The sequence below is a fragment of the Engystomops pustulosus genome, chromosome 6, assembly GCF_040894005.1.
Source record: "Engystomops pustulosus chromosome 6, aEngPut4.maternal, whole genome shotgun sequence".
Classification (NCBI taxonomy): Eukaryota; Metazoa; Chordata; class Amphibia; order Anura; family Leptodactylidae; genus Engystomops; species Engystomops pustulosus.
The window spans coordinates 41,995,417-42,014,729 of record NC_092416.1 but is presented as its reverse complement, the minus strand read 5'-3'; the positions used below and the strand labels follow the sequence as shown (position 1 = coordinate 42,014,729).

Below are 19,313 nucleotides of genomic sequence, written 5' to 3'. Positions count from 1 at the left end.
AAAGAAACTTTGTCTATGTTGATGATAGGACCGCCTCTCCTCTAGGCATAGAGGATGCCCCCTTGTCCTGGCCACATGCCTAGGTATAAAAAAAGATTGCTGGATGAATCCTTGTTCCGCCCGTTCAGGTATTTTTACATTGTTATGAGGTCTCCCCTCAGTCATCTTTTTTCTAAACTGAATAATCCCAAATTTTGTAATTTGTCATTGAATTCTAGTCCCCCCATTCCCCTAACAATCATGGTTGCTCTCCTCTGCACCCGTTCCAGATCTACTATGTCCTTTTTATACACTGGTACCCAAAACTGTACACAATATTCCATGTGTGGTCTGACCAGGGATTTGTATAAGGGCAAAACTATGGGGCACATTTACTTACCCGGTCCTGTTGCGATCCAGCGGCGCGTTCTCAGTCGAGGATTCGGGTCTTCCGGCGATTCACTAAGGTCGTGCGCCCGATGTCCACTAGGTGTCGCTGCTGCGCTGAATTCCGCCGGAGTTCACTATCCTATTCCTGGTGCAGGTAAGGGCGTGTCAAGCGACACATTTTTTTAAAAAGAATTCTGCGTTTTTTCCGAATCCGTCGGGTTTTCCAAAGGCCACGCCCCCCCCATCTCTGATGCGCCACAATCCGATAACATGCGCCAGAAACCCGGGGCAATTCAGGGAAAGACGGCGCAAATCGGAAATATTCGGGAAACCTAAGTATTAATTACTTTACACAGCTTAGTATCATATGCAAAAATTGAAACTTGACTGTGTTTCAGGGTCAATACAAGGTCATTAATAAATTATTAAAAAGAAGTGGCCCCAATACTGACCCCAGTGGCACTCCACTGGTAACATTAACCCAATCTGAGAATGTGCCATTAATAATGACCCTCTGTTTTTTATCACTAAGCCAAATACTTACCCAAATACACAGATTTTCCCTAGTCCCAGCAGTCTCATTTTATGTACCAACTAGAGATGAACGAGCACTAAAATGCTCGAGTGCTCGTTACTCGAGTCAAACGTTTCCCGATGCTCGAGTGCTCGTATTGAATAACGAACCCCATTGAAGTCAATGGGAGACTCAAGCATTTTTCAAAGGGACCAAGGCTCTGCAATAAAATGTGTCATTTTATTGAGAAATAAGGAAGTCAGTCCTGTTTGGTTTTTTTTATTCAATGGAATATTTGTGGAACTTCAAAAGGAGAATGGCCCGTGTTAAACTTCACACATATTGTTCTTCACATACTATTGTGAAGAACACCGTTCTGCACTCGTGTCTTTGGATAAGTTAGCAGATGTATGGAAACATCTGCAATGTGTTCTTTACTTTGTTCTTCACTGTGTTCTTTACTTAAATGATCCTGTGTTCACTGTTTTCATTGTATATTTCACTGTTCTTCACTGTGTTTCCTTAAGTGAAAGCTCGTTATCGAGCAGGCGAAATACATGTCCGAGCATTGAGCCGTTTCGAGTACGCTAATACTCGAACGAGCATCAAGCTCGGATGAGTATACTTGCTCATCTCTAGTACCAAACTTTTATGTGGCACTGTGTGAAATGAATTTGAAAAATCCAGATATACAACATTCACAGCGTCCCCCAGATCCAGTCTGGAACTTACTTCCTCGTTGAAGCCAATCTGATTAGTCTGACAGGAACGATCTCTCATGAACCCATGCTGATACTGGGTTATAAGGTCATGAACAGTGAGATACTCCAGGATAGCATCGGTAACAAACCCCTCAAATATTTTTCCCACCACAGAATTTAGACTCACAGTAGTTTCCAGGATCACTTTTTGATCCTTTTTTCGTATATTGGAACCAGATTTGCTATACGCCAGTCCTGTGGAACATAACCAGTCTGCAGGGAATCTGGCCCCGGTGATTTATCTATCTTAGTGGTTGTGAGGCGGCGCAATAACTCTTCATGGGTTAAACTGTTGACATTCCAAAGAAAATTTACATCATTCTTCATCGTGTCTTCCACCAGGGAATCTTCCTGAATAAAGACAGTTGAGGAGGCGACATTCAGTAGATTGTCGCCTCATTTCCTTTCACCATGTACCCCATGTTACTCCTCAGAGGGCCCACACTCCCTGTTTTTAGTTTCTTATCATTTGTATACTTGAAAAATAATTTGGGATTATTTTTGCTCTCCCTGGCAATATTTCTCTCGGTCTCTATTTTTATGACCTTTATCTGCTTTTTACAGGATTTATTTTTCTCTCTTTAATCCTGTAAGGAGTAGTTTTGCTCAAAAAACAATTGTATAATTCAGGACCTTGGGAAGCTGGGTGCAGACATAAAAAAGCTGTCCAGACAGGGCTAACCAACCTGAGCTGGATGACTCATACACAGAAGCTAGGGGATGGTGCAGAGATTGATTAATTTTGATGACGTGTTCTCGCTTATGCTGGGCAGGACAAGGCTGAAGCATTGCATAATTAGGATAAGAGGAGAGCGCCGGGGCAGCCACAGGAACGACAGATCCTCTTTCTGATAATTTTTTAATTTTTTTTCAGCAAAACCATTATTGTAGCTTCAGCATTCTCAAGGTATAAAACTTTCTATAATAGTGTGTTGCACTCTTCACTTTTAAGGAGTTTCAAACAGCCCAGGACTGACAGGCTGGAGACCCATATATGCTTTTATATGCGCATTTTTACAAAGTGTTTGTGAGTAGATTTTATATTATTAAATTCCAATTTAACAGACATAGTATGCGTTTTCTGTGCATATTTTTTCCAGAAGTCCACTATAGATACGCTATAGATATCATATGGGGCCATAATTATTTTATAGTAGGGGGGGGGGTGCTATATATATTATTTGGGCCCGTAATTATTTTATACTAGGGGGAGGGGATGCTATATTTTATTTGGGGATTTGGGGCCATAATTATTTTATACTAGGGGAAGGGGATGCTATATATATTATTTGGGGCCATAATTATTTTATACTAGGGGGAGGGGATGCTATATATATTATTTGGGGCCATAATTATTTTATACCAGGGGGGCGGAATGCTATATATATTATTTGGGTCCATAATTATTTTATACCAGGGGGGGGGATGCTATATATATTATTTGGGGCCATAATTATTTTATACTAGGGGGAGGGGATGCTATATATATTATTTTGGGCCATAATTATTTTATACTAGAGGGAGGGGATGCTATATTTTATTTGGGGATTTGGGGCCATAATTATTTTATACTAGGGGGAGGAGATGCTATATATATTATTTGGGGCCATAATTATTTTATACTAGAAGGAGGGGATGCTATATTTTATTTGGGGATTTGGGGCTACAATTATTTTATACTAGGGGGGGGATGCTATATGTATTATTTGGGGCCATAATTATTTTATACTAGAGGGGGGGATGCTATATGTATTATTTGGGGCCATAATTATTTTAAACTAGGGGGGGGATGCTATATGTATTATTTGGGGCCATAATTATTTTATACTAGGGGGGGGATGATATATGTATTATATGGGGCCATAATTATTTTATACTAGGGGGGGGGGGTGCTATATATATTATTTGGGGCCATAATTATTTTATACGAGGGGGAGGGGATGCTATATTTTATTTGGGGATTTGGGGCTATAATTATTTTATACTAGGGGGAGGGGATGCTATATTTTATTTGGGGATTTGGGGCTATAATTATTTTATACTGGGGTGATGCTATATATATTATATGGGGCCATAATTATTTTATACTGGGGGGGATGCTATATATTATATATCACTAAGCTGGGGGCTGTATATGGGATACAGTATATTACTAAGCTGGGGGGATGTATATGGGATACAGTATATTACTAAGCTGGGGGCTGTATATGGGATACAGTATATTACTAAGCTGGGCGGGGATGTATATGGGATACAGTATATTACTAAGCTGGGGGGCTGTATATGGGGTACAGTATATTACTAAGCTGGGGGGCTGTATATGGGGTACAGTATATTACTAAGCTGGGGGATGTATATGGGATACAGTATATTACTAAGTTGGGGGGATGTATATGGGATACAGTATATTACTAAGCTGGGGGGATGTATATGGGATACAGTATATAACTAAGCTGGGGGGGCTGTATGTGGGATACAGTATATTACTAAGCTGGGGGGCTGTATATGGGGTACAGTATATTACTAAGCTGGGGGGTGTATATGGGATACAGTATATTACTAAGCTGGGGGGATGTATATGGGATACAGTATATTACTAAGCTGGGGGGATGTATATGGGATACAGTATATTACTAAGCTGGGGGGGCTGTATGTGGGATACAGTATATTACTAAGCTGGGGGGTTGTATATGGGATACAGTATATTACTAAGCTGGGGGGATGTATGTGGGATACAGTATATTACTAAGCTGGGGGGGCTGTATGTGGGATACAGTATATTACTAAGCTGGGGGGTTGTATATGGGATACAGTATATTACTAAGCTGGGGGGATGTATGTGGGATACAGTATATTACTAAGCTGGGGGGCTGTATATGGGATACAGTATATTACTAAGCTGGGGGCTGTATATGGGATACAGTATATTACTAAGCTGGGGGGATGTATATGGGATACACTATATTACTAAGCTGGGAGGGGGCTGTATATGGGATACAGTATATTACTAAGCTGTGGGCTGTATATGGGGTACAGTATATTACTAAGCTGGGGGGCTGTATATGGGATACAGTATATTACTAAGCTTGAGGGCTGTATATGGGATACAGTATATTACTAAGCTGGGGATATATATGGGATACAGTATATTAATAAGCTGGGGGATGTATATGGGATACAGTATATTACTAAGCTGGGGGGCTGTATATGGGATACAGTATATTACTAAGCTGGGGGGATGTATATGGGATACAGTATATTACTAAGCTGGGGGATGTATATGGGATACAGTATATTACTAAGCTGGGGATATATATGGGATACAGTATATTACTAAGCTGGGGGATGTATATGGGATACAGTATATTACTAAGCTGGGGGGCTGTATATGGGATACAGTATATTACTAAGCTGGGGCGCTGTATATGTGGGGCAAGATTTTATTTAAGCTGTAGGGGATCTGTATATGGGAGCTGTATATAATTTAATTGGGTGGTGAATAACGAGGCCTTTAAATATATGAGAGCAGGGATAATGAAGGGATGTGTTATATGTGGGGAGAGTGCGGTCAGTTGTGTTGTGAGGGGTATATATTATTTAGGAGCACAATGTTGTTATCCAGGAGACTTTATACTGTAAGTGACTGTGGTATTTTTAGGGACGCCGGGTGGAGATGCTGCACGGAGCTGAAGATATCCGGCCGTGAATTCAGCAGTGATACGTCATGGATTGGAGAACCCGGAATAAAGTCCTCCTGATGGAAGAGATTGTCATCTATAAGGTACTAGATGTCACTAATGCCTCTCAGATCCTGTAGTCAGTCACACAGTGTCAGGGAGCTGTCTGTAGGGTTGTTAATTGTTAGTAAAGTTTAAGGATTTACTTAACAGGGAGCGGGGGGGGGGGCAGCATTTTAATATTCGCCTCAGGCAGCAAATATGCAAGAATTGGCCCTGTGACACCCTGCACCCATTGATCTCCTCAGAAGGGGCTTCTCCTGGACGGGATCCCCCAGTGCTGATCTCCTGCTGCCCCCTGTAATTCTGGCCAGTATCCCCCTCAGACACCTGTGTGGTCATTCTGCTACACGGGGACACTTCTCTGTCCTATCTGCAGCTCCCATACACGTATCTTCTATCCTGCTACACGGGGCACACTTCTCTGTAGTATCTGCAAAATCCTGCAAACTTCTCTCCTCTCCTGCTCTGAGCTGAGGCTTCTGCAGATTGTTTAGTAAATAGAAGGTCATGAACTGTAAATAAAGGCTGCACTAGTACCTGTTATGTCTGTACTAGTATCTGCTGGGGATGAGCTGCTCTGCACAGGGGCTCAGTGCTTACTTCTTAGTTAACGCCACCTTCGGGCTGGAGTGTTTTTCGCACCGGTTTTTGTGCCTGAATGAAAAGTTGCAAATTATGAATATTATTAGGAGCAGCAAAACATCTGGATTGGTAGGATAAATGAGGGAAACATGATTATTTTTGCTGCGTTGCTAGTTTGGTGTTTAGTCGCAAAAATGGTGCAAAAACTGTGCGCCAGTATGAAAAGGCACAAAAACACCTGAAAAAATGAGGGATACATCTGACTCTTTATTTTTTATTCTCAGGGTATGTTTGCTTCATAATGCATAAAAGCAAATGGTAGATTGGTAGATTTCTTTTTAGTACAGGTTTTGGAGCAAATTGATGGCAGTCCCCACCCTGGTCTTTGTTCTGTGACTTTTGATGGTTTTGTGTGACTTTTCATGCCACTATCGCAAGCAACCCACGCAGCATAAGATGCTAGCAGCAGATTTATCGAGGGTGAAAGCCACTTTAATCAATCTGACTGCAGCAGAACTCCAAAGATAGACATAGAACTGTCATAAGGAACCGGTCTAATGATAAATTACCCCCATTGTGTTCAAAAGTGATTAAAAAGCCTTGGGACAGATTTATTGAAAGTGTTATAAGGTAAGACTAAGGTAAGTCTTATGCTGCACAAGATTCATATAAGTGTCTGTTTCTGGATAATAAATCTGGTGCAGTATTATACTTTTTAGTTGTTATTTGCACCTCCTATTAGTTCAAATTCTGTTGGGTTGGCATTATTTTTGGCTCATGGACATTTTGTCGCCAAACTAAACCTCTTTTCAATAGGCGACACCCCTTTTGTCCTACTAGTCATAGAAAGGCCTGAAAACTAAAACTTGTGATAAATGTGGCACAGACAGTGTTTTTTGTGCAAATTACCACAGAATTATGTTGTAGACAGATTAATAAATCTCCCCTATGATCAAAAGTAAAAATAAAAAAATAAAAAGCAGCACGTCTACAATAATGTGGAATTGAAAGATTTCACATGTCTGAAAAAAAAATCCTTGACACTGATTGATAGCCGTCCTGTGTGAATATGTTATGTAAAAAGGTTGCAATAACTTCTATTGTAATGATCTCTTCCATTGTTATCGTGGAACGAAATACAGATAGGCACAGCAAAGAACTTTTCTGCAAACCTTAAACAGGAGCAGAAAAAAAAAAGACTGGACCAATTTCACTCTATAAACAGTACAAATATTGGATTTACAAACTAGGTGTTGCATTACTCCTATAGCCGCAGTATGCACAGTGGCCTCAAACTGATTTAGCAAGGATCCTGGAAAAACTTTTGGTGGCCAGGGCAGAGATCGTAAGACTGGTACAGTGAGGGAATAGAGTAAGTACACTTTTTTGTCATTTGCTGTCCCTACTCCAAGTGATTTTTCAGTATTTAATGCCTTTAATTAACCTTTTGATCAAAATGTGACATCACATTTAAAAGGACAAAGAAAATTGTTCAAGGTTGGCCTTTGGGAAGACAGCTTTCCTTGAACACTGCCTATGAAAGTTAACAAAGGGTAGGAATGATTCAGCTATATTATGTTCTCTGATCTATCCTGTGCTGCATACACCTATTAGACAGAGGCCCAGAGGAAGAATGCCTTGCTAGTACAGATGAGCAGACCTGATGTTCCAGTTGAGGTTCAGCCACGCAAACATCGGATTGGCTTATCTCTACTTGATAGTGTCTTCAGCTGCCACGTGAATTTAAGATTTGATGTTGCATTTTTTGTGTTTGTTCATATTTAGAGATGAGTGAGTATACTCGTCCGAGCTCGATGCTCGTTCGAGTATTAGTGTACTCGAAATGGCTCGTTGCTCGGACGAGTATTTCGCCCGCTCAAGATCGAGCATTTACTTAAGAAAACACAGTGAAGAACAGTGAAGAATACAATGAAAACAGTGAACACAGGATCATTTAAGTGAAGAATACAGTGAAGGACACAGTGAAGAACACATTGCAGATGTTCCGTACATCTGCTAACCTATCCGAAGACATGCGTGCCAAACTGTGTTCTTCACAATAGTATGTGAAGAACAATATGTGTGAAGAACACATTGCTGATGCATGGAAACATCTGCAATGTGTTCTTCACACATATTGTTCTTCACATACTATTGTGAAGAACATCGTTCGGCACGCATGTCTTTCGATAAGTTAGGAGATGTACGGAACATCTGCAATGTGTTCTCCACTGTGTTCTTTCAATGTGTTCTTTCAGTGAAAACATCTGCAAACATCTGCAATGTGTCCTTCAGTGTTCTTTCAATGTGTTCTTTCAGTGAAAAATGCTCGAGTCTCCCATTGACTTCAATGGGGTTTGTTATTCGATACGAGCACTCGAGCATCGGGAAAAGCTTGTCTCGAATAACGAGCAATCGAACATTTTAGTGCTCGCTCATCTCTATTCATACTCCATCCACATCAGTCTGTACCTGTACTCATAAATTTTTTTTTTTTTACTTTGTTTAATTTTATTCAGAGAATTTCCAATATAAATTATTGACCACAATACTGTTGTGTGACATTGACCTTCCCAGGCATTCCTTTACAGGTGTGACCCCTCCTGCTTGTACTTACTGTACCGTTAAAAAAAACCTTCTGTTATGTGGGGTTTTTTTGGGAGTCAAATGAAAAGTAGCAAAATACTATCAAAAGTTGCATCACATAGAACTAGGGTAGGGACTGGCATCAATTTGCTCTGCAACCTGCACTTAAATGAAATGTACAACAGTATTTCTTTTTGGTTGCTATGTCATGAATAGGCTATAAAAATATAGCAAAAATATTCCTTTTCCCAGTGCTGCCCATTGTATGAAGCTCTTTCAGGATATTCTGAAACAAACAAACAGTATAGAACGCCTCTCTCTCATTTACCATAAGTTCTAAATTCGTTATAAATTATCATATAAAGCTACCACTTCTAATGTGTATTGACCTCAAGTGATGTGTCATTGGTGAAAGTGTTTCTTTACTGTATTTTGACTGCAGAAATGTGGATAAGCAGTAATCACTTACCATTCCCCATTTTTCTTGGTAAATTATTTATTATTTCTTAAAGCAGAATATAAATTAACCACCACTTGGCTCATTAAACAATTTGTTTAATGTGTAATACAATCGATCATTTATAGGAGTGCACATGAAGTCATTCTGCAATGGTTTAAGCAATTTATGGCCACCCTGATCACATGAGTTTTCAAAGGGTTGAGTTGTCTGAGAGCTCCACAAAAACTAAAAAAGGCAGAGCATGCACTAAAAAAATAAATAAACAAAATCAGTATTCATCGGTTTGATGCTTTGCCAATCTGAGGCAATCCACTTGCCTTTAATTTCCAACTGTTTCAAGAGGACCTCTACTGAATTGGTGTTGTAAAAGATGTATACATATTTATTTATTTTAGTACATTTGCTGCCTCTTTTTTAAAAATTTGAGAATTCCCAGACAACTAGCTTGAGTTAAGGTTCAACAAACATCATTATCAGATTTCATATGCAGCAATTCCTTAAAAGAGATGAATGATAAAAGAATATTGGTTCAGCTTTTTCCAGTATCAGCACCTCTCTTAATTACAGACTAAGATTGGCATTGCAGTTCTGCCCTTATTGACTTAACATTTAGAGACATTGGGGCTCATTTTCTTAGGATCCTGCGGACCGTGCTTTTGTCGGATATTCCAACGTTTTCGGATTTGCGCCACTGTGACAGGGATCTAGAAAGGGATTTTGGTGCACGAGATCAGATTTTGGCAAAGCAGCGCTGGCTTTCATGCGATACATATCAAGGGACGACCCATCGGATGATCCGACTGACAAACAGCGGGATTTAACTTAAAAATCGTGTCACAAGACATACACTTACATACACCGGGAGGAAGATGGTGAACTCCGGCAGACCTGATCATGGAAACGACACATTCAGAAAATCAGGGCACAGTGCATTGTCATCGGACAATGCACTTTCGGGAACTCCTCCGGACCGTGTAAGTAAATGTGCCCCTTTATTTATTTTTCATCATACTGAAATACTAGTAGAGATGAGCGGACCTTTCAGCTGCGCCCCGCATTACCCGGACATATTGCCGGATTGGCTGCTGAATAGTCAATGGGGCTAAGTAATGCTCCTAGCAACTAACTATGGCTATGATTGGCCAGGGCTGTTTCCTTGGCCAATCACAGCCATGGCTAGCAGCTAGGAGCAAATTTGCCATTCTGGCAATATGTCTGCATCACCCCGAAGCCGAGTGGAAAGTTTGGGTCTTCTCGTCTCTACTTCTAGGTATACGTAAGGTGATATACAGGAATGGAAAATAGTATATCCTTAATGTTGTTAATCCTGGTCCGAGGAAGAAGTCTGAATCAGAATTCAGAAGTCCTCCTCATCGATGTTACCCTACATTAAGACCAAATAATGATTTTCATAAATAGTGGCTATGCAGAGATGTTTTCCCCAAGCCTTTGAACTAATTTATAGCGCTGCTATTTGAGGAAAAGATTCCTTATCTAAGTCTTCTGGGCTCAGTTTTAACTGCACTTTCTCCAACAAACCATGTTACACCCCTGCACATATGTTCTGGTGATGCCACTGGAGAGAGCAATTTAAAGAGAATAAATGTTCATCTCTTCATCGAGAAATCACCCGAATTGCTACCATTTGTTGAGGTTGCAATTCAAAAACAGTATATTAGGGAAGCATTGTATATTTATCAACCTATTGTAGAAATATAACATTAGCTTCATCTCTTTACCATAAAGGACGGCACCACGCTTGATGCAATTCTTCTTTGAAACTCATTAAATTTACAAGGCAATGGAAAAGTAATCCTCAAATTATCTGGATGAAGTGATGCAGTTTCACGATGCATTAGGTTATTCAGCAACTGGCGCACAGAAAGACATTTTAACCAGTTCTACTGGCAACAAGCACAAGCCAAAGGCATAATATTATTTGCACTGATATCTTAGATACTCACAATGTTGTACATTTGTTGTATTTTTTATTACTATGCGGATCTGTGTGAAATTTGTTGGACTTCCAGTATGAGAAGGACCACATACAATTGCTAAATGTCAAGTTCATTGTTTTTCTTTCATTGGGTCATGGTGTGATATAATGTTATACTCTATATGAAACACACACCATGCAAGAAGACAGGTTGTATATTTATATTCTTATTTTTTGGCTTGGGCTTCTTTCAAATGATTCTTTATGTACAGATTTGTTTCCACAATGCAATACTTGCATGTTACATTGATCACCAAATTACCCAGATAGCTGGAAATGGGCACCACAAGAGATAGTCCATAGACCTAACATTCCATTTATAGTCCTTAATGTGTTCCATGTATTGTCTTAGCTTTCTTCTATTGCAAAGATTTAACAAAATAACAATGTCTTTGGTGAGACTGCAATGACATCTGTATATGGCCTGATACTTTGATTCTGTTATCGTTAATGGCTGAATTTGTCACATCTTCTATATCTTGACGGCAGTCATGAAGGCAATGTCTTAAGGCTCATCTTGCCCCTTTCCAGAGCTGATGTCTACAAAGTAATCCATCATTCGCTACCATTGTCAAAAAGCCAGTGCTCTTCTTCAGAAGGAGAACGATTTCCAGGTTTCCATTCAAAAAACTGTTCATATCACAAGGGCTTGTGAGTTGGGTTGTCGACTCCCACCAATGAGAAGCAAGGTCTCCCTAGAGTTCCCACTTCAGGAATTGTTGCCTATGGTAAAATGTCCGACATGTCTTCTAGCAGTGAAGTATTTTTATAAAGGCTTTTCTGAATTCCACATTAAATGTGGTATAAATAATAGGGTTAACCGCACTGTTGACATACCCAAGCCATGTGAATGCACTGTACAAGGCTGGTGGTATTTTGCAGTTGCAATGCATATTTAGGATGTGGGTGATGAAAAAGGGAAACCAACAGACAATGAAGACTCCTGAGGAAACATAACATATTGCATGATTAGGAATTATGCTTATCATGGAAGTCTGACTTTTATACTGGTATCATGGAAGTCTACTTCAATATTGTAGGAAATCTTAATAGTAGTAACATGGTGGAGGGCAGAATATCAGAATATATGATTTCTCAGCATGTGTTTCCTGTTCCTAAGAAATAAATAATTTTGGAGAAAATAACATATACAAATGAATGTATTGGTGCACCAAAAACATGTCCGAACCTGCTTTGAACCCCTTTTAAAAACTATGTTTAAAAAGAATCACCCTTTTCCCAAAATGGTTCCTTTCCATGGCTGCAATGTTACAAAAATCAGTTTGTAAACTTATATGCAACTCACCTGATGTGAGTCATTTACACTTATTGAGTTATGCATGTTAAAATTTACTTGCACTGTTCTGCCTCCTCGTTCCTGATTGACAGAGCTCATTCGGCACCTAAAGTAATGTGATCAGGGTGTCATAATCTTGGGTCTACCTCCGATTTGTATCTGATCACATGAAATCACAGGAGCCTCCATGGAGGAATTTCATGTTGGATAAGGGGAGAGTTGAAGCCCATGTAGGCTACTGTGATTTTATGTGATCAGATATATTAGTTGTGTGCAGTTTGCTAATGTTAGTAGGCTTGATGACCTGTGATGTTGTCAATCCTGGTGGCATGACATACTGAGAAAAGTAGAATAAGCCTTCTTTGTTGGCAAGACGGGCTGAGTCCTCTTCATACAGAGGTGGGGGTTTTTGCATTTTGCACAAAACCCCCACCGCTAATAACCGCGGTCGGTGCTTGCAACGATCGCGGCTATTAACCCTCTAAACGCCGAGCAGCGTTTAAAAGACGGCGGCGCGCGGGCGCCGCCATCTTTTTTCCGATCGCCACGCCCCCGAACGTCATCGGGGGGTGGCGATCGGTTACCATGGTAGCATTGGGTCTTTTTTTGACACGAGGCTACATGGCTTATGCAGGTTCGTTACAATGAGCCAGTGGCTCATTGTAATGTATGACCTGCAAAAATGCCATATATTGCAATACTGTAGTATTGCAGTATATGGTAGGAGCGATCTGACCATCTAGGGTTAATGTACCCTAGATGGTCTAAAAAATAGTGAAAAAAAAAAGAAAAAAAAAAGTTTAAAAAATAAAAAAAATTAATTAAATATTAAAAGTTCAAATCACCCCCCTTTCCCTAGAACGGATATAAAACACGTAAAAATGAAAAAGTTATGGATTTTTGAAGTTGGAGAGCGAGAAATCAGCCGAAAAACCCTGCGTCCTTAAGGGGTTAATGGAGGCTGTCACCAGCTGTATATATAAAAATATGGTGACATGTTCTCTTTAACTACCCTTTAAAATATAGTCTAAAAAGAAGAAAAAGGATTAATCAATAGGCTTGATCATGCCAACGTTGAACCACAAAGCTAATTTGTATATAATTAAAAACAAAATTTGGCGGGAGGGGTCCTCTTTAATAACACCATTTTAGTGCAGTTTTAGTGAGAGGAGGAGTGAAGAGAAAGTGGCACTGTTCCTGATATTTGAGTCATACCATTATTTAAAGAATTACATGAGTAGGACCTTTTTTTTGTATGTACCACCCAACATATGTGGTCATCTCAAAAAACTGCTAATTTCATGTCTAGAAGAAAGAGGAAGAAGCAAATGTATGTACATGTTCAGTATCAAAATGTATTATTCCATTATATTGCCAGCCCCTTACTATTAGAAAGGTGTAATACTCACCGAGAACAATGGCTAACATTTGTGTAGCTTTCTTCTCCTTTTGTTGGGAAATCTTCCTTTTGCTCATGGTTTTAAGTGAGGTCCTTGTTTTGCCATTGGGCATTGTCTGAGTCTCAAAAGCTTTTGTAGGTCTTGCACTGTCTGTATGACCATTCTTTTCAGCCTTACATGGACTATCTGCTGGAGAAGGGACAGTTGTGTTAAACTGGTTTGAGGTTGCTGGCACAGCCAGCTGTTGGTGGTTCGGGGAAGCTGACTTGTGCTTTGTCTTTTCTGGGGGTGAAGTGCTTGACATCATCTCCATCTCCATTTCTTCTGGATGGCTCTCTGCCTCCTACATAATAATGAAATAAACAATAGCGAAAAGTAAACACAAGTAAAAACAAAAAGTATATGAATAATTTAGAAGTCCTTGGGGTTAATAGAAGAGAATTGCATGTGTCTTTAAGTGTTATGTATTGCACCCCTCGCAGATTTCTGAACATCCCATTTTTGGTATTGTTATTCTTACCACTATTTTCTTTCAGTTTATTGATTTTATGGTTTTCTTAAAGTTCTCCGTTTACTAACATCCGATTACCTTACAATTTCTACAGTAATGAGTCTGCAGAAAACTGTATTTGTGTTTACTAAGGTTCCCTTTGCGAAGTAGCAATTCTGTCAGCAGTTTCACCTCTCAAAACCGCTGACAGCCCGAGATAGGTGACAGGGAAAGAAGTTAAAGTAAGTCAAAGTAGTCAAATAAGGAAATACTGGAAGCTTCTATACTGTGTCCCAGACTTGCAGGTGACATGTAGGTGTTTCTTTTGTTTGCACTGCCCCTTTTGCATTGAAGGTTCATTAAGCAAGCATCTCAGAAAACTACATATTTATGGTTTATGTGGCTAGGATGAATATCATCAATATTTTGGGACTAGGAGAAGTCCATACCAATGGAAAATAATTAATTGCATGGAGAATTACAAATCCTGTCTAACTGTTCAAAAGCATTAACATAGACTACAAAGTCAAAATGTGCTCCACATTGATCTCAGTGGTTGATGCTGAAAAATACATTGGTGCTCTTTAAGACCACCTTGTTCAGTGATGGTGCACTTTTGAAAGTCTGAGTGCCCAACCTACAACCTAGAACCCACTTACTTGTAGTAAAGTGGCAAGATGACAACTTTAGCATAAGTTCTTGCTCCAAACACTGACACAGATTTCAATGGTATTGCTGTCCCTCCACACTTTTCCCCCAACAGGAAGAATTCAAATCTTGCTGTAGTCCCAAGCAACCCAGAATGTATCATTTAAAAATAACAATTATCAATTAAATATTAAATTGGATCAAATGGATATATGACAATGGATATTGAATGTAATTGTTTTTACACTTTTCAGGACTTTCCCTGCCCTCTTTGACCTCTAGTGAATCTCTCTGGATACTGGTAGTTTATAGTAATGTAGGCTCCAACAAATCAACAATGTGGGTTGTGATAGTGTAAGACGTAGAACATTGCAGTCACTTCTAGAAAGCTTCACTGGGTGGTTCACATATGTAGAGTAGTGGTGACCAGAGAACTCACATGGTCTGAGTTCTCAAGCAGTAAAAAAAAAAGATTTTACAGGTTTGTCCACAATTGTCCACAAACTACAAAATATAATTGTTGTGAATTTACATAAAAAATGCAAATTAAGAACAAACCTATTTATTATACACTGACTGCTGCCTCCTGATGTATCTGGCAGGCGCTATACCCATTACTCAATTCTATGCAAGCCCTTCAACCCACCCACAGACTTACTTGGATTGGGGATGGCAGAACAAAGGGAATAATAGCAATTCCTGGCGTGGCACCAGGATTGTAATTATTTCAGGGCTTGTATATCAAAACAAATTGTTGTACAAACCCTGGTAAATGACCCCTACAAAACCTATCTTGTTTGTAACCTGGGGACTACCTATACGTTATGTTTATTATATTTTCCTCCTGGTCTTCTTGTTCATAAAGACATTTCTTATTATTGTATTTTTATTAGTTTTTATACTATATGTACTTGAGTATAAACTCACCATAGTAAAAGCCATGGTACCTAATTTTACCACAAAAAGCTGAGGAAACTATTTACTCAAGTATAAGCCTAGGTTGGGAAATGCATTGGTCACAGCTTCCACCCAGTATATAGCTATTTAGCATCCTACCACCCAGTATATAGCTAGAGAACCCTCTACCCCCAGTAAATAGCTAGCCTTTGCCCCAGTTTTTAGCTAGCCCTTGCCCTAGTATATGACCAGCCACAGGACCAGTATATAGCCAGCCAGCTCCTGCTCCATTAAAAAGAATGCCACCAGTATATAGACAGCCAGCCAAAAGTATATAGCCCACCTAGGTATATAACTAGCCAGCCCTCAGTGTAAAGCCAGCCAGAAGCCCCCAGTACATAGCCAACCAGTCTACCCTCAGTATATAGCCAGACAGCTAGACCCCAGTATACAGCCAGACAGCAATACTCCAGTATATAGCCAGCAAGCTCCCAGTATAAAGCGATCCTTCTGCCCCAGTTTACAAAAACTAAACTCAATACTCATCTTTCTGATGTGCCCCTGCAGGTCAGGCAGGTCTGTGCATGCTGGCGGTGCACACTATGACACCAGCTGCTTGCTGACATTACAGTATGTGCGCGACAGTGACATCTCTTGTACTACATACACACACACTGATGTCAATGGGGGCTGACAGACCTGCCACTGCTGAAAGAAAGAAGATGACCTGCAGGGGGCATCAGAAAGGTAAGTAATGGATATAAACGGTATGTACATAAATGTATATGTGCATTTCTAACCAACTCAAAAGTTTTATCTCCACTAGTTTTTGAGTTGAACAGTGAATAATTTTTTCAAAATGGACATTCTTGAACAGATCTCCTCACTGAGCCTCATTGTGACAACCCACATAGTGTGCATTGTTTGTGCTTATTTATTGTGTTTTAAACTTGTATTTGTGATTTCTGAAGTTATGTGTTTTATATTGATATCTAAACTTCTGGGAGGCATATCTTCTAAACAGGTGGATGGATGTTAAAAAAAAAAACATAACATAAGCAAAAAACATCGAACTGATCAGTTGGCCAGTGGCAATGAAATAAGTTATGTACATCAGCATTTAGCTATTGATGACAAGGCTTCAAAATGTTTGCTGCTCCCTAAGTTATTGCACTTTGTACTGTATTAAACTGGAAATTAATAAGACTTTTTTTTCCAAATTTCCACATTTACATGTGTGATTTTTTTTTGTTCCTAGCTGCTCTACCCTTTAGTGTATTTTATATACTGTATATATTCTATATTATGTGAATACACCTTCTCTGATAATACTAGAAGAACTGTGTGTAAAATTCATGAGAATGTGTCAAATTTTATTATTTTGGCAACGTCTTTACAGTTCCTATAATGTATTTCTAATTTTAATTAAAAGACCATTTTATCTTTGAAAATATATATTAACATTGCAAACTAAATTGAGGTTAAGCTGTTATCCATTATGACATAATTAAGTCTCATTTGATGAAGAATTAAACTTTATAGCAAATTGCTAAATTATTTTTGTGTTCATTTGACATAGCATGGAAATTGTCTTTGCTATCAGCTTTACTAAGTCTTTGATTAAATCAGCTTTAATAAAGACCAAAGCTTTAATTGTAAGGGCCTAATAAATATAAATTTCCCATATTATAAAATAAGAAAAGGCTATATGCTTTTAGTTGACCTATAATTCCAAATTTAAATAAGTTGTATAAAGTTATTTATTTATACACAAATTCATGGAAAAAATTAATAATTATAGAGATATCCAAATAAAGGGGAGAACAATCTTTCCCACAAATAAACTAAACAGTTGGCCCTTTTGTCCAGGAATATATATATATATCTAGTAAACTACATTTTTTAACATTATATTAATGATAATTTGCAAATGTAAAATGTATTAACCATGAATGACAATAAAACTGTAAATGTAAGACTATGCTCAAAACTGCTTTCAGCTCTTTCTATTGCTCATTCCACTCTTAATAGCAGGACAAAAATTTGAAGTGGCCTCAGTTTTTTGTATTTTTTTTTTCTTGCAAGAGACAATGAAAGTATAATCGAAGGTAACTTTCTATACCTTAACATCTATGGGGAAAGGAAAGTGAAGATGTTGTGTACATTTTGTACATTAAATTCTCCTAAAAACAGAGTCTGAAGGAAAACTTTACTGAAGCGGTGAACTGTATCGATTGTAAAGCATGTCCTAACTCTTATCCGTCTACCCATAATTCCCTAACTTATTGCCTCCCAAACCCTAGTGGTAAAAACAAGTGGTTGACATTCCCTTACTACACCAAAGTGCAAAACACAAAGACACAGACAAGTGCAAACAGAGTAGTCGCCAGAGCCAGGCCACAACAAAAGTGGGAAAATGCTGTACAAAATCACAAAATAGTAGAATACCGGGGTGCTGTGGTGGTGGTCCTGTATTACTGGTTTTGTAAATTTAGGTATCATGCAACACCCGGGTGGGTAATATGATTGTTTAGAGCCAAAATTGGTTACTTAGATCATTGTTAACTTGTGCATTGTGAAATGCCTATTAAGCATTTAAATACTGGTGACCATCGCCACATCTCTGTTCTTGTGGATTTTATTGTATGTTTTTAACTTGATATTTTTTGATGGCCATATTTTGTGTTTATAAATTTTGTATAATTATTTCATTGAAGTTAGTTGTAATGAGTATGATTTATTGATTATGAATACTTAGGTCCTATATACTTATATTGGTATTTGATGTTTTGATTAATAGGAGTTTAGGAGCTTAGGTAATAGGAGCTTTCACCTAGTATTGGGTTTTCTTTTTTGGTATTTAAAATAGTAGAATAGTCTGACCACAAGCCAACAGTCTAATTACCAGGACATAGAGATCACAAGAGTAGCATAAAACTAAGAACTTCCATAACCAGGACGCTAGCAAAGGTGGGTACAATACAGAAAGCAAGGGATACATTTGAGTTGTGCTAGCAGCTGTCAATCACAGCATATTAATTAACAGTGAAACAGAGCCAAACGGCAGGATGGGTTTGGTATTAGCAATTCAAATATTGTAGCAAACTGAAACCCATGTTCACATTACAGTGTTCAAAAAAGATACAGAGACACGTGTTTCTTATACATCGTGACACATTTACTAAGGGCTTTGCACCAGTTTTCTGTCGGACTTTGCACGTTTTTTCTAGTGTAAACTGCTTGCACAGGTATTTTAAAAATGTCTGCACCAGAAATGTGTCGTAGCCAACTGTTTTGTGGCGCAGCTGATAGAGGCACCATGCGAGACAAATTAGGGGGACCGTGCGCCAGATTTAACATGCAATTTGTGTCACATGCCCTATGTTAAAGGCGAGCCGCAGAAAAGTTGGTGAACTCTGTAGGGCAAGTGCCAAGAAGAGAAAGATTCATGATTTCAGGTGCATGTTCTTAATGAATCTGGCACACCCAGCATTATACACAGCCAGAGCACTTTTTGTGCAGTTTCCCACATTCTTAGTAAATGTGCGCCAGTATATTCCGCTGTTAGCATAG

The 19,313-nt window shown here is 39.0% G+C and overlaps 1 protein-coding gene across 2 annotated transcripts in view; it reads right to left on the bottom strand.

Moving 5' to 3' along the window:
* Nucleotides 1–9,090: 9,090 nt before the first annotated feature.
* Nucleotides 9,091–19,313, bottom strand: part of DRD2 (dopamine receptor D2) — a 205,624-nt gene continuing 195,401 nt past the window's right edge. For both annotated transcript variants that reach the window (XM_072155858.1, XM_072155859.1), the window contains 2 exons: nt 13,715–14,048; nt 9,091–11,951 (listed from right to left, as the gene is read on the bottom strand). In XM_072155858.1, the coding sequence (XP_072011959.1) occupies nt 11,758–11,951; nt 13,715–14,048 (528 nt within the window). In that variant the 3' untranslated portion in view covers nt 9,091–11,757. The remainder of the gene's footprint in view (nt 11,952–13,714; nt 14,049–19,313) is intronic.